The following is a 23,742-nucleotide window of genomic DNA, read 5'->3' as shown; positions in this document are numbered from 1 at the left end:
ACATCCGGCGACGCTGATATAACCTCACCAGTTGCGAGCGTCGTTAAATAAAACATAACATTTTACATTTAACTCAAAGGGAAGAGGATAAGAGTCGATCTGGACTATAGCTGGGAAACGAGAAACAAGAAGTTGTTACTACCGTTTTTAAAAGATGCGAGAGTGAAAGGGCAGTTCCCAGTATTAGTGAGAGTCAAACTTAAGATAAATGGAAAAATGTTTGATTTAGAATACTGCCAAAAGTATTTAGCGGAATAAAGAATTTCAATGGAGTTCGAATATTTTTGCATCCAAGGACAGTGCAAGTGCCAGGAATTCGGACGGAAAAAACAGTGGAGAAAAACTTGTGAAAGTAAGACAAGAAAGTCGATGAAGGAATGCAAAACTCATCAAACGATCAGCTGGAGACGTTTGAGAAAAGTATATATTAAACCAAATCAACGACCGTGTAGGAATGGAAGATGTAGCAAAAAACGAACAGATGGTGTCAAGCGTTGGCAGAAATATGGGAAGCATGTTTGCAGAAATGTGGAGAGAAGTAAACTAAAAAGTGCATAGGGTTGTATTAAGGCTATATGTACACAGGTGACAAATTTTTAAACGACATTTTTGTCGTCAACCTCTCTCGCTGGCAACTGCACGGCAAGTGAAAGACAAAACTCGGGTCGTTGGCGTGTGTGTTCACCAGACACAGTTTTGTTGCCACCGTCATCATGAATGTTGTAGAAGTAGCTGCTATTTATTTTGGGTCTTATATGCTGGAATTGAAAATGTCAACGTGAATGTCAATTTTGGGTGCATCCTATGACACTGAAATACTGTTACTTGGAAAGTTTTATGCAAGTTTTCAACGTTATAGTAATTATTCTGATAAGTTTTATACTAAGTTATAGAATGAGAATTTCCAGATTTTATGAACTCTTGGCTCTAGTTGGACCTTCAATTGCTCGGCAGGACACCAATTGGAAAATAAATATGTCAGAGCTCGTCCTGTGATAGAAGTCACATTTGAAATTTTAGTATCGAAATATTGTATTTTGTACAAGCCACTAAACACCAGCTTACCTCTTTATGAGTCGATTGTAAGGCCTACTCCTTGTATAATTAAGTGCGCTGAAAAGGTGGAATACATTTTAATGACATTTTATACGAGGTTCCTTTTCAATCCATGCAACATGCGAGAAGCTTCCTTGACATGAGATGTGAGAAATCACTTTGCAGAATACTTTATTTTCCATCAGGGTAGCGTTCCTTGGCACTATGAAAAAAAAAATGTTAAAGTTAATATACTAACGAAAACTGACGATTAGTGTGAAACTGCATAGGACTAAAGCGTATTTTTTTCTCGTAAGTGCATTTTACATGCATTGGTTTTATATTTAGTACACGCTGCAAGGTTTGTAGAATATTTTTGTGAAATTTCGAAGTATAAAAACTCTACAAAGGGAAAGTATTAATACACCAATTATTGATATCTGTGTATTTTTTATCCTACACCTCTTAATAAAATTGTCCATTGTTATGTTGATACTTAACATAATTTATTATAAAGTATTTTTTTAATTGAAGTTAGTGTTATTAAAAGCAACGAGTGAGATTTTTAAACTTTCATCCACTCGTTGCTCCTAGGAACCAAGTTAATTTTATAGAACATTCATACCGGTATATGATGTTTAATTTATATTATTAGTAACAAATTACCACCACCACCGTCTGTAGTACGTGACAACGTGTCAAAAATGCATTCAATTTTAAAATAACGTACTTACTATATTTCCTGCTTCCAGATTTCAATACCTTGAAAATTGCCACTACAAAGCAAGATTTGTAAAAAAAAAACTTATTTTTAGACAACCAGTATAATTTATTGCGAAATTGCAATAGAAAATCTGAAAAAGTACAAGTCTCCAGGTATTAGACACCGGCAAATCAGACAAGACTCACGCCCGTAACTGCTTGCCGTCAGGCTTGGGTTCCGGTGACGCTACAAAGCAAGTTAACTTTTAAGACTGAACCCCGGGTTTTATAAGTTCAGCCCAGGCGGGACCCAAGAAAGCCTGCCTGTTTGCTCGTATTATAAGATAAGGTAGAGTGACTTGCATTCATGGAAGCCAGTCTGCGCTGGTTAAGATGAAACAGTACTAGTCTGAAATTTAAGTTCGTTGGCTATTTAATCACTTCAAAAAATCTTTATTTTATGGTTCAACACGGCAGAAAATTCTTGATTAAAGAAATATAGTTTTACAATTTATTACACTACAGAATTTCATAAAATAATAAAATTATAAGATATATATTATACATTTCATTTTTCTGCAAAGTGTATCTGAGTCAAGAAATAACGGCAGATAATTCTTGACTAAAGAAACGCAGTTTTACGATTTATTGCGCTACAGAATTAAAAAATAATAAGACAATAATATACATTTCATATTCCTGCAAAGTGTATCTCACTCAATCAACAAAATGGTAACATTTCGTAACTTGTGACGAGGAGAGGAGAGGAGAGGAGAGGAGAGGAGAGGAGAGGAGAGGAGAGGAGAGGAGAGGAGAGGAGAGGAGAGGAGAGGAGATATGTTGAAAAGATATTGGTAACAATTATTATGAATATTAACAACTATTATAGAAAAATATTTCATTTTAACTTTTTCCTTATCAACAATTAAAAGCTTCATGAATACCTGTAAAATGTATAAAAGTTTTTCGTTCTTCAGAATAATGATTTGATATTTAACTTCTGAGGGACAGATTTCTTTTTATTTATTAAGCTGAAAATTTGAATGGTTTGCATTAAATTTATATTACTACGATGAAAAGGAAAGTGCAAGTAATTTATAATAACTCTTGACATTTAATGGATATTATGTTGACGAGAAATAGTTTTCTTTCTTTATTAACGGTACGTTTCAGAAGACAACAAATTAAGTTTTCAGTAGTTTGTCTATATCTGTAGACTTCTTGTCAGGTTTGAATGACTTGGTTGATATTTATCATGCATCTGAAAGCAGCACAGTCTAGCGCAGGTCGGCGGAACCCAACAGTCCTTTCGGGTCACTCTTAGGACTGTTTGGGAGTCACGTGCAACCACACTGCCTGCCTGCTCGTGAGGGAAGGTTGCAGGCGGGCGAATGATACTAAGCGTAAGCCCGCTCACGAACGTAAACAGTCATGGGCAAGCCTGAAAGAAATTTTGCCTGTTTCTGCCAGGTATCGATCAAATTCCATCAGAATTAATACAAGAGGGTGGAAGCGCATTATCTAGAGAAATTTATCAGCTTGTACTTGCTATTTGGGAAAAAGAAATTGTACCAAAACAATGGAAGGAGTCCATAATTGTACCTATTTTTAAGAAGGGGGACAAGACTAACTTTAGTACTTTCGAGGAATATTACTTTTGTTGACGTCGTACAAAATTTTATCCAATATTCTTTTGAGAAGATTAACTCCGTATGTAGATTAAATTATTGGGGATCATCAGTATGGTTTTAGGCGTAATAGATCGACTATTGATCAGATATTTTCTATTCAACCGATAATGGAGAAAAAATGGGAGTATAAGGGTACAGTACACCAGTTATTCATAGATTTCAAAAAGATCATATGACTCTGTTAAGAGGTAAGTTTTATATAATATTCTTATCGAAGTTCATATTCCCAAGAAACTAGTTCGATTAATTAAAATGTGTCTCGGTGAAACATACAGCAGAGTCCGTAATAGGCCAGTTTCTGTCGGGTGTTTTTCCAATTCACTGCGGGCTAAAGCAAGGAGATGCACTATCACCTTTACTTTTTAACTTCGCTCTAGAATTTGCTAAAGAAAGTTCAGGGTAATAGACAGGGTTTGGAGTTGAACGGGTTACATCAGCTTCTTGTCCGTGCGGATGACGTGAATATGTTAGGAGAAAATCCACAAACGATTAGGGAAAACACGGAAATTTTACTTGAAGCAAGTAAAGCGATAGCTTTGGAAATAAATCCCGAAAAGACAAATTATATGATTATGTCTCGTGACCAGAATATTCTACGAAATGGAAATATAAAAATTGGAAATGTATTCTACGAAGAGGTGAAAAAATTCAAATATGTTGAAGCAATAGTAACAAATATAAATGATACGCGGGAGGAAATTAAACGCAGAATAAATATGGATAATGCCTGTTATTATTCGGTTGAGAAGATTTTGTCATCTAGTCTCCTGTCAAATAATCTGAAAGTTATAATTTATAAAACATTTATATTACGGTTGTTCTGTATGGTTGTGAAATTTTGATTCTCACTTTGAGAGAGGAACAGAGATTAATGGTATTTGAGAATAAGATTCTTAGGAAAATATTTGGGGCTAAGTGGGATGAAGTTACTGAAGAATGGAGAAAGTTACACAACGCAGAACTGCATGCATTGTATTCTTCACTTGACATAATTAGGAACATTAAATTCAGATCTTTGAGATGGACAGGGCATGTAGCACGTATGGGCGAATCTAGAAATGCATATAGAGTGTTAGTTGGGAGGCCGGAGGGAAAAATACCTTTGGGGAGGCCGAAACATAGATGGGAGGATAATATTAAAATAGATTTGTGGGAGGTGGGATATGATGATAGAGACTGGATTAATCTTGCACAGGATAGGAACCGATGGCGGGCTTATGTGAAGGCGGCAATGAACCTCCGGGTTCCTTAAAAGCCATAAGTAAGTAAGTAAGTAAGTAAGTAATGTAATGTAATTTATTGACTTTTAATGGAAGTGGTTATTATGACGTAATATTTATAGGACAGTATCCTTCAATGAAAGGGAAATCGATATGTGAGCCATCGGCGTGGCTCAGTCGGTTAAGACTCTTGCCTGCCGGTCTGAAGTTGCGTTCGGGCGCGGATTCGATCCCCTCTTGGGCTGATTACCTGGTTGGGTTTTTTCCGATGTTTTCCCCAACCAGCCTCATCTCGCTATCACCAACCTCATCGACGCTAAATAACTTAGTAGTTGATACAGCGTCGTTAAATACCCAACTAAAATAAAAATAAAAAAATCGATATGTGCAATTGTCTGATATCTCCAAGAAGTTCTTTGTATATATTGTTTAAAGTATTTGTGTTAAAAGTATTTACCGATAGTAATTATTATTCACTTTCGATTAAAACAGTTCCCTTAATTGCAAAAACAAATATATTCAATGGCGAAAAATTAAGTTCCTTTAATGGATTTTTACAGGTTGTAGAGTTATCCTGTGAATTTCACTAAGAATATTGCATTATGCATTCAGTATTGACCATTTTGATACATTAGGCCTATATGCAGAGCTAGATCGTATCATGTGTATACTGTATGTATCAGTGTATAATACTCGTACATATAGAGCCTTGGGTATTATTTGAAGAAGTAGAACAAGAACAAATTACATTTAGCAAAGCAAGTCAGTTCGGGAAATCCTTTAAACTGTCCAAAAATTAGTATTTTATTATAGGGCCTATTGCAGACCTACTTTAATTTGTTAATGTTTATATACGCTAAAACCAGTGCAACCTTTGACGCGCTTCGAAATTCTAGACAAATGCCCAGCTGAGGAATGTTTGCGAAACCGAATGTAATCATTCGTGAAAAATAAAGTAAATAGGCTAATTTCGTAAAATTTACCGCTTGTACAGTTATTTGGAAAATTGCCAGAATTCAATATTGAACATCATATGACAAACATTAAGTGTATCTTTTTCCTGGAAGTAGTTATATAATCATTATTTATAAAGAGTTGTTGAATAAAATATCGTATTATGCTGAGGGGCTTGTGAGTAGTGCCGCCCCTAGGCACTGCTAAAATTCCCCTTCCCCTCTCACAAATAAAATAATTTATGAAACAAAGAAAGAAACTGTAGAGAAATAACTAGAGATCGTGGGCCTGTCGACAGAACTGTTGCTGGTGTACACGGTCCCATCTTATTACATTAGGCGCATCCTAGTCGTCGCACTGTTATACCTTAGATCCTCCACAACCTTTCAACAGCTCAGACACAGTTTTGTCGCGTCGTCGCCTATGTACACACGCTCATTCAAATTTATTGAACACACCGTAACGACAAAAATGTTGTGCAACAATTTGTCGCCTGTGTACACATAGCTTTAGAGGAGATAACAATGCAATTGAAGTACACACACGCCGTCAAATGTGGTGGATGTCGAATGCGAGCAGTAGTAAACAAGAATGGGGGAGAAATTAGAGAGACTAAGTGGTGATAGCGCCTACAAATTTTTGCACTGAAAGTGAATAAGAAGCGGAAGGAATATAGGCCTAATAGTCAAAATGGTATTTAGAAGACTTCAGATGCAAACAATTGTTCTTCCTCTGACACATCGTCGAGTGAGATGTACTGCCTGATTATATATATATATATATATATATATATATATATATATATATATACATATATATGTATATATATACATATATATAGCCAGAGCCTCAGTCAGAGGTAAAATGATATTATTTCCACAAATAATGGGAAAACCAACTTTTTTTTGTTGTATAAGAGGAGGACCACATTCGATGTTTGATGTGCTCTAAAGTGTTACGAGAGGTAAAAATGCAACTTAATCATCGTGAATACAGTGAAAGTAAAGGTAAGAATAGTATTCTACATTTTACAAGTAACAGGTCAAAATATTTGGAAAAATATCTTTATTTCTTTTTTTTTTAAATCTATCTCATTTTGTATTGTTAAAAAACCACCTCATGTATTATATTAATTCATGCGATGACGTGATATAGGCCTATATTAAGAATGACTTAATATGTTAAGAGAGCAATAAGAGCTATTTTAGGTTTTAAAAACAATGAACTAAAGCGTTTTTATTCAATTGAACATTCGTACATTTCATAACTTATTTATGTTTTCATCATTAATTTACGTATAATTTCTTTATATAATCTCAAATGTGGTATTCACATACTTAACACACGGCATAAATCAAAACTAGACACTTGAAGCAATTAATAATTCATGTTTTCCCAAAGGAATTTGGAATTTTATAACACAGTACCTGTCTTAGCTAGAATATTGTTTATTTAAACTAAGATATATAAGTAATTGGTTTGTCTCAACATCATTTTATTTATTTCAAGAATTTGAAAATGTTCAATGTATTTATGTAGTCAGTGATAATGCCACCCAAGTGCTATTTAATCATACGCGCTCGTACAATTATTCCAATAATAGATTTCATGATTTTATCAATTTGCAGAACGATTTCTTATTATTTTCATGTTGCTGTCCGATATGTTCGATTAGATTTGGAGATGGAGGTTATCCTTCTACAAAATTACACATTTACCAGAAGTAAATGTACTAATATTGTTGGCTTGGACGTATATAAATAACTTTGTAAATTAACAAACCCGAACCTACGTAGTTTCACTATGAAAATTGCATCAATGTTTGGTTTCACAGATGAAGCCGGCTAAATCAAAATCGAGATCTAGACTTATAAACGATAATTTGAAGAATCAGCTCACAATTGCAATGACTGATATTATTCCCTATTTCAGGCAACTACACTTGTGGAATGATGGTAAGTGATTCGATAAATTTGATAGATTTGTTTTCTAGGAGCCTATTTCCTAGTAGCACATTATTTTGATTTTGTTTCTTATATTACAATATGCATTTTGAAGTTTTTAGTTTAAAATGTGTATGTCGTATGGTATAAGCCTATAATATTTTGCAACCCACCAAATTAACACAGATTGGAATGAATACGGAAATTATTTAATTTCCATTGTTGCAATGTACACTCTACGACACAAAAAATGAGCGATCTCGTGTAACCTGAATTTCTCTTAAGTTTACCTTCAAACAGCGCCTCTTTCATACGACAAGGGAAAGGATGTTTACTTTGCATCTAATTTACCCTTTGAATATTTCTTTGTTATAAATTATTTATAATACTTGATTAATAAACAGAAAGAACAACAAAAAACAAAACAAAAGAAACATAGAGCGGAGTCTTACACTTACTTCCTATCTTTTACTAAACCGTCACTTGAATCCTGGGTTTCGAGATAACAGTTACGTGTTCTTACAACAGCCGTGGCGAAAATATGATCGTGCGCCGAGCCACTGTCTAACCTGCAACGTGCATAGCACCTATGGAGGGAGGCGGACACCCGAAGGGAAAGTGAAGTAACTGTCTGACTTATTAACGGATTTTCATTTTCCTTACATCAAGCACTTAAATATAATTTTATACAGTATAAGGTTACAAAATAATGTTCAGTACGTGTAACGAAGAAAGAAATGAATAAGAAAACATAGAACACATTATCACAATCTAAAATTAACTGTCTTCAGAATGTCTCTGCAACAGAGTTTCAAAATCAGGAATTATGTCACTTACTGCCAGTCGTAGTTGATCACGAAGATATTTGTCTGTCAGTCGTGATCTAAATTTGGTTTATATTATTTTCATTGTTGAAAATAATTTTTCACAAATGTAAGTTGTAGCGAACATGGCTTCAACAGAGCAAGTGAAAGAACGAAGCTTTGGATATTTATTTTTGGCAAAGATTTGAAAAGTTCAACATTTGTCAAGTCCTTACATCTAGCTTTCATTGTAACATAATGCTACATTGTAAATTTGTGAGTTTAAATTGAACATCTAACTGCATTATTCTTACACCTGTTGAAAAAGGGTCGACGTACAGAGATGATAATAATAATAATAATAATAATAATAATAATAATACTTAACCTTTTAACGTTTTATGAGTCACATGTAGTATAATGCAGTTTTATGTTGTACAACCGTTTTCCTCGTAATACTTGTGAACAAAACATACATTTAATTTTCTCATCATATTGGCAGCAAAAAAATGCGTCCACCCATCTTACTTGAAACTTTCGATTTTGTAGAGGTACATGATTTCGAGAGAGACATTGCGATGATACGCCACTCGCAGGTTAGAGACAAATACAAATGGAACGGAGTTTGACTCCAGTGAGTGAGAGGGTGGGGGTTGGAGGAGGTAGGAAGTAAGAGAAATGCATAGCTATTACTGCGAGCCACAATGTGCTCGCGAGTCACATTTTCGCCACTGCTGTCTTACAGTAAGAGTCACTGGATCTCTCCAGTTGCAGAATACATTCGTTCACGAAAGCTCTCACGAAAGCACACGAAATTTTCCGAAGGGGACTTAGCCTATGGCTGATAATCATTATTTGTGCCTAAGATAATACCTTCAGTTTGCACTAGCCACCACTGGTTATACACAAAGTCTGCCAGATGGTCATACGTCACCATGCCTGGCGGATTATCGCGAACTAGTGAAAGGCGTAACTACAAAATTGAACACAGCTGTTTAGATTATCTTGCTCACATGGCACACAGAAATTTACATTAGGGCAAAGTATTTCATGGTAGAAACTTATCTGAAAAAGAGTGATTGCGGAAAGATAAAAAGACGATTTGCAGAAAATGTCCTAATGTTACCGTTCCACATAGCACCAGCAGCAAAATACCAGTCCTAAATCTAAATCTAAACACTACACTAACACAATCAGAAGAATAACACGCAATCTAACGTCAACACCACCACTTTTACAGAGAGACTGAACTGCCGAGCGTGCGGGAGATGTGTTGCATAGCCTCGTGCCGGTCGCGCGCCACCCGGTCGACCTACAGTATGTAAACGAGCGCTCTGTAGTAGTATTGAAGACAATAATATACTAATACTAAAATATTAATTAGCTAGTATATTTGTAACATTCTAATTGCATTTTTGGGGAGTTAACAGTGACGTATTTCAGTAGAGCGCAAACATAAACTTCTATGTTAAGCTAATGAATAGCGAATATGACATAGCAACATACCCTGGGTAAGATGTATTCGATATCTGAAACTTGTTCGTGAAGGCTCTTCTTCGGAGTTCTTCTCTGCATGGAGCAGAATGTGAATTGACTATCCAAGAATGACGTCACTATGGCAACCGCAGTACTTATGCTGGTGGTCATACGAGCTGAAACGGAACGGGAAAAAACATGTCACATTATTTCATAGTCAGTGATCAGGAAATGTTTGAAAAGAGTCAGATATGTGCAATAATTATATTGACAAGCTTTCGATTTTCTGAATCTGGGACCAAAATACTCGTATGTAGCATACGTAGAAGATTTCACGTCAATATTCTTCATCAGTCACCCATATCTATACCTCTTTGCAGTCTTATCCCATCAAAGTTAATGGATTAGGAATCATAGTTTCTTTAAAGCGTCGTTTTCACTTTTGCAACTGCAGTGCACAGGAATAATGAGAGCCAAGCAACAGTTGCTCACATCTCGTTTCCATATGTGCACATACTGTATTCCAGCGAATATATTAGGATTTTTGGTCCATTCCGAAAAGCAATGTCGACGCTTGATGTAGGTCTAACTATCTCTGCAGCTATTTTGATTAATATAGCTGATCGACCGCAACGGGAGAGACGAAAAGGGCCTTTATTTTGGATGAGTGAATATCACAAAGGAAGGGCTGAAACTAGATTCATGATTGAAGAAGTGAAGATGGCCGAAAAATCACTTTTTCAATATTTTACTCGATGTCGCGATCAGATTTCGAAATTATATTACAGTTGACTGGACAAGAAATAATTAAAAACAATACTTTGTTTTCGTGAAGCAGTTCCAGCAGCTACTATATTGGACATAATGGGCCGTATTCATAAACATTCTTAGCGCGGGCTTCCGGTGGATGATCAGCGAACTAACGTTTTTCGTATTCATAAACCAGTGTTAGCGATATGATATGATATGATATGAATCCCGTACAAGTAAGCAGTCGATAGCCGGAGCTAATTTAGCACACTCGTAGCGCGGGCTAGCGAAATGTCTATGAATAGCACCCAATATGTTTAAGATTTTTAGCCACTGATGACAGCTTTTCAAGTTTAAGATTTGCTTTCAAAGTGTTAGTTCCTACTATTTCACGTATTATAAAAGAAGTTTAGGCCTCTCTGACGATTGTGAAGGCTTCCAAACTCACGTAAAGATAAGTTTTTTTTAGTTATTTGTTTTACTAACTTCATTTATTAGTAAAACATACCAATAAATAAAAATAAGTTAGGTAGTAAAATAAAAGTTATTTTATAATTAAACCTCACTTATCAGAAGTAATCTATTAATCATCTGATTTAAATTATTTATTATTAATTGTATTATCGATACAGTGTATGATATGTAGAGGTAGGGAGAGGGGAACAATTAAACCATTTATTATTGTTATTTACAGTAGAACTCTGCTAGTCCAAATCCAGCTAAATCTAAATTCCGAACAATCCTAGCATTCCAAGAGAGAGAGAGAGGGGGGGGGGAGGGAAGAGGAAGGAAAAGATATTTTATCTGAAACTCATTAATGCTACAGTACTTAAAAACTCAAGCGAATAACTATTCCGATGAACGATCATGTTCAACACGTCTCAGGTCTACCATGTCTGAAGAGAAGTTAAACCAGCTTGATATTCTTTCTATTGAGAAAGAGCTGTTGTTAAATTGTATTGACTGCGAGGATGTTATAGACGCTTTTGGCTCCAGAAAGTCAGGAAGAGATTATACAATATCGGTTATTGTTGAAAGGAACTAAGTCCACTTTTTAAAGTTCTGAGATAATCGAAAAAAAAAAACAGATTTGTGAATAATCTATCGAAGATTAAACCAAAATATATTGTACACATGAAATATATGTGTACAATATATTTTGCTCAATCTTCGATATATTATCCACAAAACAGTTTTTTTTTTTCGATTATCTCAAACTTTAAAAAGTGGACTTAATTCCTTTCAACAATAACCGATTCAATTCCATTAATAATGTTAATGTGAGTAAGATAGGCAAAAATATCCCAAACAGTATATGCTATGAAGACTCTTGGGAATAGTTACTTTCCATAATATAGGTCAATCGTTATCTCGTGAAACCAAATGCATTTGTGCGCTGTAGCTCACAGTAAGAACTAGAACCTTATGGTGGGAATAAGTGAGCTAGCTAGCTTGCAAGTCGAAGCGTAGCGAGGGAGGGAAGCTCCTCAGTCCACTTTTTCCTTCCCCTCACGCGCAGATAAGTTTCACGAATGCCCTATATACAGAGATCTACAAGAGGAGTCATCAACTGAAAGCACTACATTGCGCGAACCACCTGGTTCATTGTTCCGACGTCGCGTGGTTTATAGAGCAGAGAAGTAGTTTCACCAATGCCGTGTCGTAATTTGACACTCATAAAGACTGACGCTGGCAACACAAAGTGATTTTTCATATTATCGGTATTATCCCAGATATAACAATCTTATAGGCTTTGTTGGCAACAACTTTTATCAATTTCATTATGCTGCCATCTAGCTACTGCATAAGAACTCTCATTTGAATTGCATTGAGCAACTGTACTTCCATCTACGGTCGTTCTGAATCGACGGTGGCGATCCTGGTGGCTGTTCTCTTCCACATGTTACCGATTTTTGCATGGGGATGGCCAATCTGTTATATATGTGATCAGGTGTATTATTATTATTATTATTATTATTATTATTATTATTATTATTATTATTATTTTAACTGTTATTGTCATCATTAGAGTAGTAATAATGCTAGTGATAGATTTTGTTAGTCTATATATTTTTAGAATAATTACACAATCATTTCTACAGTACATAGGCCTACATGTTATACCACGAATTATCTTGTAGAAATTTCCTCTAAATTATTATTATTATTATTATTATTATTATTATTATTACTATTATTATTATTATTATTATTATTATTATTATTATTATTATTATTACGAAGTAATTATGATTAAAGCAATGCTCACATTTTTAGTTTGGAGATGGTATAGTACTGCATTTCTGTGGCTTTCACATGTCGATGGTGGATGGACATGTCGGCAAACTTAAAAGCGCAAGGGCGCCGCATGATGTGAGGAAGAGGGGTCAATAACGACTGCACTCTGCCTTCAGCAACTGATCGATCAAACGCGCAGACTCCGACAAAGGCGCTGACCCACGATCCAACTGTAGGCGGAAGTCATAGAACTTTCACCTTCATGCGCGTCAAATACAGTAATGCGGCACTACACAAACTCGAGGACTAGCCAGCTAAGCGTGAGCAACAAACAGGTGAAGGGATGAGGGGAAATAATAACGAACGTTGCAGTCTGAAAGAAATGAGTAGCAGGCGAGCCAGTGATTATTTGATTACTGGTCATTAATGCTGTACATACCTATGATTGAGGTTCTGGCTGATATGTACATCTATCAGGCAGTACATCTCACTTGACATTATGTATCAGAGAAAGAACAATTGTTTCTATGAATCTGAAGTCTGACCAGTGTAAGTAATCAGCGATTTATGCAATGGAAGGGGAAAGTAACTGGCCACCTTACCCCATTGTCTCCTGGTTTAGTTACCTCATGAGTGATGCCTTATGGTATCACGTATGAGGTTCAGACCTGTCTTCGGACAGTTGACTAAACAACAATGCTGTACAAGGCAATGAGGTATATGGATCAGGATACGCTGAGGGCCTGAAATAAAATTGTAGAGCATTTAATTTCTTAAGTGGTGGCGCCTGTAAGCGGAATTAATTATCCCTGACGTCGTAATAATGGTGAGAATGAATACCGCTGGAGACAAATTTTGGTATGTGGAAGAAATGGTCAATAAAATTTTCCATTTTCCTTCCCGGTTCGGGACATAGTCTATGTCTTTCAATTTCCATGAGAAACTCCTGACTTTCTTTATATTTCAAAGGAAGGCATACTAAAGTTATTTTTGAAATTGTGGATCTTGATGTAATTGCAAGCAGATCTAATTTATTGATCGACGACAGAACTTGCAATGCTGTTCACTTCAGTTCAGAGTTACGTAATGAAATTTTTTATCTTAGAAGGAAAAAAGATGATGTCATCGTGGTATTCTGTTGATTGGCTGACGTGATATCGTGGTCATTATCATGATGTCATTCATACATAGAATTATTCCATCATAGCTAAAGCTGGAATTTTTTAGTTCGGCGAGACGTTGGAATCGTTGAATCACAGCCTTCAAAGTCTCAACATGTTGATTAGGCACAAGATTCAACGTCATTTTTATCATCTCCAAGTTTTATAAGTTGTTTCTGCAGCGAGTTTGTGATGGTGTGACACCATATTTCTTACACATACCTCACTCATTGCATTATCTCTTGTAACATGATCTCACTCACAGACGAAACAGTAGGTTGTATACTAACAACTAGAGCAACTAGAGCTACTAGCGCTCGTCTCTCGCATTCACGGGACGCATTAACTTGGGGGCATAGTAGTCAGAGTTTGAAGTTATCGCTGCTTGCAGCTGTTCCTTTACAGAACCGAAAAGTTGGTAGTCGGAGGGTTCCAAGTCGGGACTGTAGGGAGGTTGCATTTATGGCCTCTCCAGGTTCAGGAAATTCAACCAGAATGCTTCCCAAAACTCATCAACTCTTTCCTTGTTGCGTTCCGTGGAGGGCGACCGCTACGAGGCTCATCTTGGATGCTCTTGTTCTCTTCTTTGAAATGTTTCACCCATCTCCTATTACTGCTGGCGTCCATGCAAACATTTCCGTATGCACGCTGAAGTCTGAGGTGAATTTCAGCAGAAGGTTTGTTCTCTTTAACAGGTAATTCTAAGACAGCACGCTGTCGAAACGAACCATCGTTGTTGACCATTTTGCAAACATTGCACATGTGGTCACATGATAGAAGCTAATGATGTCACAAAATGTCAATACATAGTGTAAAGTCTGTATATTATGATCATACACTCGTTTTTGTTACATTGTTAAAATTTGAATTATAGTAATGGGTTGTTCATGACTTTCAGTAAGACCCTCTGTATATTTATTGCTTTATATGCTTCTTTTATTCTAATGATTGAGATCCGATATTATAGCACAATTTAATAATGTGAACCCTAATACATAAGGAGCAAGGTTGGTGCAGTACCGTAGAAGACTAGTTTCTTGAGATTTTTCTGACCGATGATTTCCTGGATGTTGCTGGTCATGAAGAAATGCCATTCACCGATCTCGAGGATCACGATGTTGACCACGTTGATCGCGAGGATGGACACAGTGAGGAACAACAGCGCCTCTTGTTTCTTGGTCGTCAGGTCCCCAATGCAGGATAGCATTGCTCCGCCAATCCCCACCACAATGTTCTGCAACAGAATACACAACATATTTCAAATATTCTCAATGAATGTTCAAGCACAGTGTTCGAGAAGAGACTTTTGCACTGCAACGAAGTAAAGAATGTAGCATTACTTCGATCTTCATTAACATTTAACATTGATATAACCAATGCTCGAATCTGTATTGGAACCGTCACTTAAATGTTGTGTTGAAAGAAAAAAAAGTGGATTCCAACTTAAAGATTATTTTCAATTGTAAATGGTGTAACGGAAAGTACGAAACTAATCGGTAAGCCTATATCTGAAGAAACTAAGGAAAATTACGAAAATTCTCAGACAGAAAACCCTCAAAACTCACGCTATTTCATGGCTTTCTGGTTTTGTTCCGGGAACTTACAAATATAGTCGTCTTGGGTTTTAGTTTCGATTTATGTATTTAACTAATCTTTTTCTCGTTTAACAATATTTTCATTGGTTGTTCTAGCCATCACCATTTTTTTTATTTGAATTAGAAATATTATCTGTATAAGAAGCCTAGGGTTGTTTACAGAAAAACTTTTTAAAGGAAAAGAAGAAAAGCAAAAGCAATTATATAAGTTTAATAATTGCAATTTGTAATAGATTACTATAATAAAAATTACAAAATTCATAACGTTTTTAAGTTCACTAGACATGCTTTCACTGCTGTAAAGTCTTCGATAGGATCTTCAAAGTGAAGCTCTTTTACGAATGTAGTATTTGATACAGAACTATAGATTATTATTTATTGACTGGTGGGAGTCTTTAAAATAATGACGAGATCAAGTTGTATTTTGATTCACGTAATCCACAACTTGTTCCTCCATCAGCAAGTTTCCGAGCTTGCCGTATATTATTGCGTAATTCCCTTCCTTCTTTACCTGAAAATGTTGGCTGAAAAACACTAGGGGGAATTATGAAAGTGTGTTACCTGAGGGAACTTTGCAAAGCAATCATTAGTGCTTGATAATACAAATAAAAAGTGGGACATTTTCAGCTAATTATTTTTAAAGTATAATAAAATTTTATGGTGCGAATTAAATGTATTTAAACACCTTACTGAGTTATTTATATTTTACGTATTGTTTATTCACGCATCTTTTATTTTAAAAAATCATGTAATCTATGGTGGAATATCTCATGGCCTTCGCGTTCTTCCAATATCACAACTCCAGATTTTTTCTTATCGCCGTATTTAAAACAGAGGACGTTCTCCCACAGATTGCATGTTATTGAATTCATAATTTACATTACATGTGCTAAACTAATCTTAGTAATAACATTTATGTATTGTGGATCCCTATCACCACGGCATGGCGCGTCCTTAGGTTGCGGATCGAGGAGACGGCCTCGAGATATGGAGGGTAGCTGTGAATATATTGAATAAGCAGTCGCGGACAGCCGATGAGGGGGGTCCTCCAGCTTGGGGGTTGGGCGAAGGGCTAACAACCCATCACCGTAAAAAACAGCTTGTTACGAATCCTTCAAATAAGCCTCGGACTGATTCTCTGGCACGACCACAGGGAGGCCGAGACGTAGATGGGAAGATAATATTAAAATGGATTTGAGGGAGGTGGGATATGATGATAGAGAATGGATTAATCTTGCTCAGGATAGGGACCAATGGCGGGCTTATGTGAGAGCGGCCATGAACCTCCGGGTTCCTTAAAAGCCAGTAAGTAAGTAAGTAAGTAAGTAATAACATTTATTTCCTATATCGAAAAATATTTAAAATGAATTCAGTGTAATATTACAGAATACCAGAGATGGAATTATGTCTTTAGATATATTATCACGTCATCACGAATATTTAATCTCTATTTAATACATAAATCTGACTTTTCCGAGATATTTTACGCTCTGGATTAGTAAGATATCTTTGTATATTTTAAACCAAATAATGGAATGATGGAATAACTTCAAATTCGTTAAGAGAAATAACATTTTAATCAATTTCATCTACAGTATTACTGTATTATCCTTTACTTTACATTTTTATTTCAATATTTTTTTAAGAATCAAGTAAAATCACAGAAATCTCGGCCATAAAAGACGTTATCTGACATCGAACCGGACCTCCGAACGAAAATACTAGACACTATTTGTAGATAGATATTGTAGGTACTATGTACAGTATGTTGTTAATATTATTATACCCATTACTATTATTGAATAGCTATTAGGCCTATTCCCTCAGCCACGTCACTGCAATTCACATAACTTTAAGGTGAACATTTAAACATTCCAAGCAATTCCCGCCTATTTGAAGAAAACTCAGGCGCCACGACGGACAACAGCTTCTCTGTACCACTATAATCACTGCCAGAGATTCCTGGAAAGCCTCCAGCCATTCCGGCGCAATAACTCCTTGCTGAGGAGGTTCCCATGTAGCGAGCGACGTGCTCCCAAAGGCGATATTACCGCGTGCTACTCCATCACTCCTCACCATCGACCTCACTCTTCCTGTTCTCGTGTTTGCAATAAGTAATCTCTGTATTTGTACAAACTACATGCTGCGCTCCATTTGACGAGGCAAGAGCATCGATTTTCAAGGCAGAGGGAGACCAGGGTAAAGCTGGATTGATCTATGGTGGGGAAAACGATGTTCGCTATAGCTTTACCCAATGCACTCTTCATTCCTTTGCCACATTCTCCACTATCACAGGACCACATCTCATAGTAGGAGCATGGCATATGATCAGCTATTTGAGTTTACCCCGGATTAAGCGTAATTGAAATAGTTACGATATTAAAATATTTTTATGTAGGCCTACATATCTGAGGTTCGAGTCTTGAGATTGCATATCTTCACTAAGGTTTTCCATTAGTTACACTTCTCTCTAACAGGTATCTAAATAACAGCCTAGGTCCACCGCTGTGGAATAACGGTTAGTCTGCCTGACCGCGAAACGATCGGGTCCGGGTTCAAATCCTGGTTGGGACAAGTTACTTGATTGAAGTTTTTTCCGGGGATTTTCTCTCAACCCATTAAGAGCAAATGCTGGGTAACTTTCGCCGATGGACCCTAGACTCATCTCGCTTGCACTATAGACTATTGCATCTAATTCCAATTACCAGTTTCGTCCTTCGTACTAGTAACTCCTGTTGAAATAATTCTGTACCTACTCTATAAAAGAGTACGTTACGTACTGTAAATTCAATCTGCACTTCTGCCCAACCCGCACAGATAAAATTACTCAGACATGCTATCTACTGCCCGTCCAAGTGGTTATGTCGCAGGATCGTAGAAAGGGGGAAAATCACGTGACAGTTAATTACTTAACAAGGCTATTTTATTTAAGTTATTTTAAACAGTTGTATAATATTACGTAGACGTCCAATTACTAACAGAAATTAATGTTTTCAGAAAAGAGCTAAGACAACCCAGCCATTAGACTTTACAGAGGGGCGAGCAGAAGCAGGTGGGAGAAATCGGGATGCGAATGTAGGCAAACGGACAACAGTATCTGTGCGAAAATATGATTCAATATTGAAAGCTCTTTCGCCACTGGAAAACGCGAACATATTTCTGGAACGTACTATACTCACTAACTCAGTTCTGTTTACTATATGCGGCCTTGGATTCTGTGTAGAGGACGGTTGGAACTTCATTAGTAGAAGGGGTGGGAGTGAAGTACATTCTAAAACTCAGGTACAATAAAAATTGAAGTAAAAATAAAATGATGTCCCTGTATATATTAGTTTAGTTACAATCACGGAATTCTTCCCTTTATTCTTCTTTTCATTCTCTATATTTCATGTTACAACAGCTTATGACATGACATCGTGCGTTCCGTCTTTATATTTCGCACCAACCTGACTGTCGTCGATCAGTCAGACAGGCTAGCTACTTGTGACGATCCCCACAGTAAGTTTTCATCTGACGACGAAGAGAGATCCACTCTTCGAAACGTTGTGCTACAATTTGTTTAAAATTAGCAATGAAAAAAGTCCAAACAACTCTACCATTAAACATATACTTTCGTTACATTGTTTAGATTTTTTTTTTTGCCTCATGTGAACTGATTGACACTGGTCTTTGTGAAATGTTAAATAAAGTTATCTATCATGGAATCACCCTCATGGAAGTTCTTGAATGGGTTTTTATAATGTTCGAAGTGAATTTAATTCTCATTTCTTTCATTCTTTTCATATGTCCTGTCAATCCTAGCGTAGAGACAAAGCGTGAAGCTAATACTTACGCAATATTTTGTTCCCCCATCATTTCAACTTTCTTAAACCTAGAAGTATGGCTTCCTAAGCACCTTGTTTTTTACGCTGTCAACTTCTGCTCTACTCTTAGAATGAGAGACGATATTTCGTGTACTAGTAAAGAAACTGGCGACCTAAAATATACTGTAATTACGTTATCCTATTCTTGTCTCCACTTTCCATGAAATAAAGCGAAGCGATATAAATTTTTATATTCCCCGAATTTAATCTCCTCTCTGATAAAATTATTGGCCACCAGCATAGCTCAGTTGGTACGCGTGTTTGCCTACTGATCCGGAACTGCGCTCTGGTGTGGGTTCGATGCCCGCTCGATTCCCTGGTTGGAATTTTTCCGATGTTTTCAGCAACTACGAGTATAAGGCGAATGTGAGAATCATATGGCGAATCGTCGATCTCATCTCATCTCATCTCATCTCATCTCATCTCATCTCATCTCATCTCATCTCACTACAAGTATCACCAATTACATTGACGCTAAATAACCTAGTAGTTGATACAGCGCCGTTAAATAACGGACTAAAATGTGATATAATTTATAATTATCTGTAATTGGTTCAAATTATTCAGTGATGTCCACAAAGTATATAGCCTAATTAAAGAAGTACAAATTTTAGATGACGTCTTAATTCATGTGGGAGGATTTCTAGCGCCCAGTCATACTTCCACTAAATAATGGATTTTTACAAAAGCGTCTGAACTCTTTTCCAGGCAAATACTACGAAATTTGTAATGCACATTAGATTTCTTCATTATTTCATCGTCTGTGGTAGCCCCTGTATTGTACATGTATGGTAACTAGGGAACGGATTTCTAGGTGTTAAAAAGAGAGATTTAGGACTTCATAGAATTAAATTGAGCACTTTTATGAGTTTATATAAAATTAACAATTCATGTTTTAAATTTTAGTAAATATTCCATTTTAGGCGGGAATTATTTGTACCTACAAAGAAATGATACTGACAATGAGTGCTACCAAACCGAAGACTCAATTTCTACCAGTGAAAGAATGATTGTTGCTTGGTTAGATTAATTTCGCATAACGGGGATGCATTAACGCGAAAACTAATTTGTAAGCTTTCGCCTAACTTTAACAACCTACCACCTCTTTTGTGCTAGAATGGACTTCTCCAAACGAGCTTTGGTTCCAGAAAATTAGGTAAAATCTTCTCTCCCCTTCTGAGACCAATATGGAACGAACTTGCCAGACCAATGTTTGTCTGTAAGATAATTCTTTTAAATTTTTAAATTGCATTTTTGTAGTTCTTTGTTATTTTTAATTTTTAGAACAGATATTTTTATTTTGAATATACACAAAATACTAAAAAGACGCATTTCAGATACAGACATAGTTTTTAGGCATTTATAGGAAATTATGGTTCATTTAGTCGTTTTAGGTCGTATAGAATTTTAATAGGGTGGTCCTGTATACATGAAACGTAGAGATATCTGCGTCTAGAACGTAGCAAACAAAATAGAAATCCGTTCCCTAATAATAACGGTTATAATTAATATTTTTTCGTATTGTAATTGAGAAGCTGGGTGTAATAACAGCGTTAATGAAAAAAAAAAATAGCTCTTCAGGAAAACTATATAGAAAAGTTAAAACTGTTATGAACAAAATCTTTACATACTACAGCAAAAATTAGTCTTGTGTTAAGGGGTTATGTATTAACAAAATTTAAAATTATGTAATGTATAACATTTAAGAACAGCTTCTATGCAGCAACAGCGTTAACCGGCTAAAGCTCGTACTGCACCTGGCTCCTCAGTAATTATATCATTCGTTCATAGTATTCTGCCCAAGGGCAGGTCTTTCACTGCAAACCCAGTATTCTCCAGTCTTTCCTATTTTCTGCCTTCCTCTTTGTCTCTGCATATGATCCATATATCTTAATGTTGTCTATCATTTGATATCTTCTTCTGCCCCGAACTCTTCTACCGTAGACTAGATGAGGCGTTCCGTAAGAGAAGGGCGAACCCGCCGAGGGTCGATTTTTTTTTCCTCCGAATATTTGAGACACATCTACAATTTAAGCCTGGCAGACGTTGGTGGGCTCTCCCTTGCTACATCGAAATTATCATTGTTTGTAAGGTCGGAAAAACTGTGTAGTCTGTGACAGGTTCATAATATTCATTTTACTCCGTACGAGAAGGGCGAATACGCCACTCCGCCTGAAGCGGCGCGTCATTCATTGTCTCAGTATTGTTGTAACCACACAGACGAGTACAACCATAGTGAGGAATTACGTGTATTTATGGGCATTGTAATAGCTTAGTATGAGTAATAGTGACAGTGATAATCAACCAGGCATATCTGGTTATTGTAGGAAACGTCAGAGGCATGTCGAAAAATGGACAAACGTACAAGCAAAAATTAAAAGGAACAAAGGTGAATCGTACATTAGTACGAAAACATCTCGACATATGCAAGCTCGCGGTATAGTCCCGCCATGTACTTGTGGGTGCTTCAACGCATTAGGTATGGAGAAAATACAACCTGTATTTCGTAATTTCTGCGAGTTGGGTGATTATGACCTCCAGAATGCCTATATTTCTAAGCTCGTAACCATTGTTGATGTGAACAGATGTCGCATTAAGAACAGGCCGACCTCTCTCAGCTGGTTTTACCAAAGAGGTATGTCACGCCAATAAAGCTCACTTCTAATAAAGTAAAGGATCTGAAAGCTCTTCTTATCTACATAATTATGTGCCACAGAACGTTTCTGGATGACGTGATCAGCAACCAAAACCTGTAACTAGCAGTGACCGACTCAGAGGAACATCTTCATGAAGATGATGTAATGGATTATTAGCACCTCTGTTCCCAGAACAAGTGTGACCACTTTTGATAGCAAGGGTAATAACATGACAAGCGTCTACTTATTTTTGTTTATTAATAATTTCAGACACTTTGTAAATGATACGTCACAGTGCGATTAAGTGTTTTTGTTTATTATTATTATTATTATTATTATTATTATTATTATTATTATTAAGTCTGCCACTATTGAGTTCATTCTACGCCCTTTGCTTTTTCTAATATACTGTTTTCAAATTATTCCCATAATATTGATGAATTCATAATGTCATCAATGATCACTATTAAGTTGGAATATTAGATTGGACATTTAATTGCAATTTTCAATAAAGGTATTCGTTTTTCAGTGTACAAAGTAATTATACTTATTTACAAACGTGTCCTTGGCGGCTTCGCCCTTATCTCGTTTACAGGTAAAATACTTTGAACATCGATTATCTCTGAAGGTACACTTGGCGGGTTCGCCCTTCTCTTGCGGAACGCCTCATATATCTGGGAGAGAATAAAAAGATTAAAGATACGAGGTGATCAAGTAGATCTCGTAACGCAGTGAAGACCGAATCACGCTCCTAATCGATATGTTCACGGGTGGGTTCACTGTAGAGTAAGTCCAGAGCATCCCCGTAGCCTGCGAATCTGCTACTCCCGAAGATCAATGGTTCTGCTCGGCCGTTCTAGTGACACCTGTCAGAATGTAACTTCTTCTGCTCAGATGTGTCGCAGGTAACAGTATGTAGACGTTACATGAAAAGTGACAAACCATTTTGAGGTACGGTATTGCAGAAGTACGAATTTCATAACGAATGACAGAAATAAAAATTCGTATCTTTCCATGGCGGAGGTCGTGACATTACTAGCGATGACAGTTGTATTCACGTTTCTGTCGTTGTTACAACTGATGTGCGTACTACAAAAAATCAATAGCGCGCATTTCGATAGATATACTATACTCACATGACCTCAGATTTTACGCTGATTATTTCAAAGAGTGTCTGTGATGGCTGTGGTAGTATGGTTGTAGTAGTAGTAGTAGTAGTAGTAGTAGTAGTAGTAGTAGTAGTAGTAGTAGTAGTAGTAGTAGTAGTAGTAATATAATAATAATAATAATAATAATAATAATAATAATAATAATAGTAACCATTATACTACGACTACAGGTAGATTATTGCACTTGAGTAGCATTATCTCTTTCCCACACGTAATGTCGGCGGGTGACCGCCGCTGACACTACTATAAAGTTGTTTTCATTCTTTTACCTTAACCTATGAATTTGCCTTAGATAAATATGAATAAAATATTTGATTAGTAAGCATGTAATAAATTACTTACTGTCTAAATTTTTTATCAACTACATTGAATGGAAGCTTAACATTGCACATTTCTTTCATATGTAAAGTAGCATGAATATGAATAGGGCTACTTACAGTTATGTAGAGAAATTCCATGTCAGAGCTGATAACATCTATAATGTTCAGATATTCAAATATATTATGC

At 36.3% G+C, this 23,742-nt stretch overlaps 1 protein-coding gene across 9 annotated transcripts in view; it reads right to left on the bottom strand.

Annotated features, from left to right (window-relative positions):
* LOC138707985 (uncharacterized) overlaps window positions 1-23,742 on the bottom strand; it is a 77,149-nt gene that overhangs the window by 10,252 nt on the left and 43,155 nt on the right. For all 9 annotated transcript variants that reach the window (XM_069838076.1, XM_069838079.1, XM_069838073.1 and 6 more), the window contains exons 3-4: window positions 14,993-15,206; window positions 9,855-10,000 (exon numbers count right to left, since the gene is read on the bottom strand). In XM_069838076.1, the coding sequence (XP_069694177.1) occupies window positions 9,855-10,000; window positions 14,993-15,206 (360 nt within the window). The remainder of the gene's footprint in view (window positions 1-9,854; window positions 10,001-14,992; window positions 15,207-23,742) is intronic.

The sequence above is a fragment of the Periplaneta americana genome, chromosome 10, assembly GCF_040183065.1.
Source record: "Periplaneta americana isolate PAMFEO1 chromosome 10, P.americana_PAMFEO1_priV1, whole genome shotgun sequence".
NCBI lineage: Eukaryota > Metazoa > Arthropoda > Insecta > Blattodea > Blattidae > Periplaneta > Periplaneta americana.
This window is presented reverse-complemented; position numbering and strand designations above follow the sequence as displayed.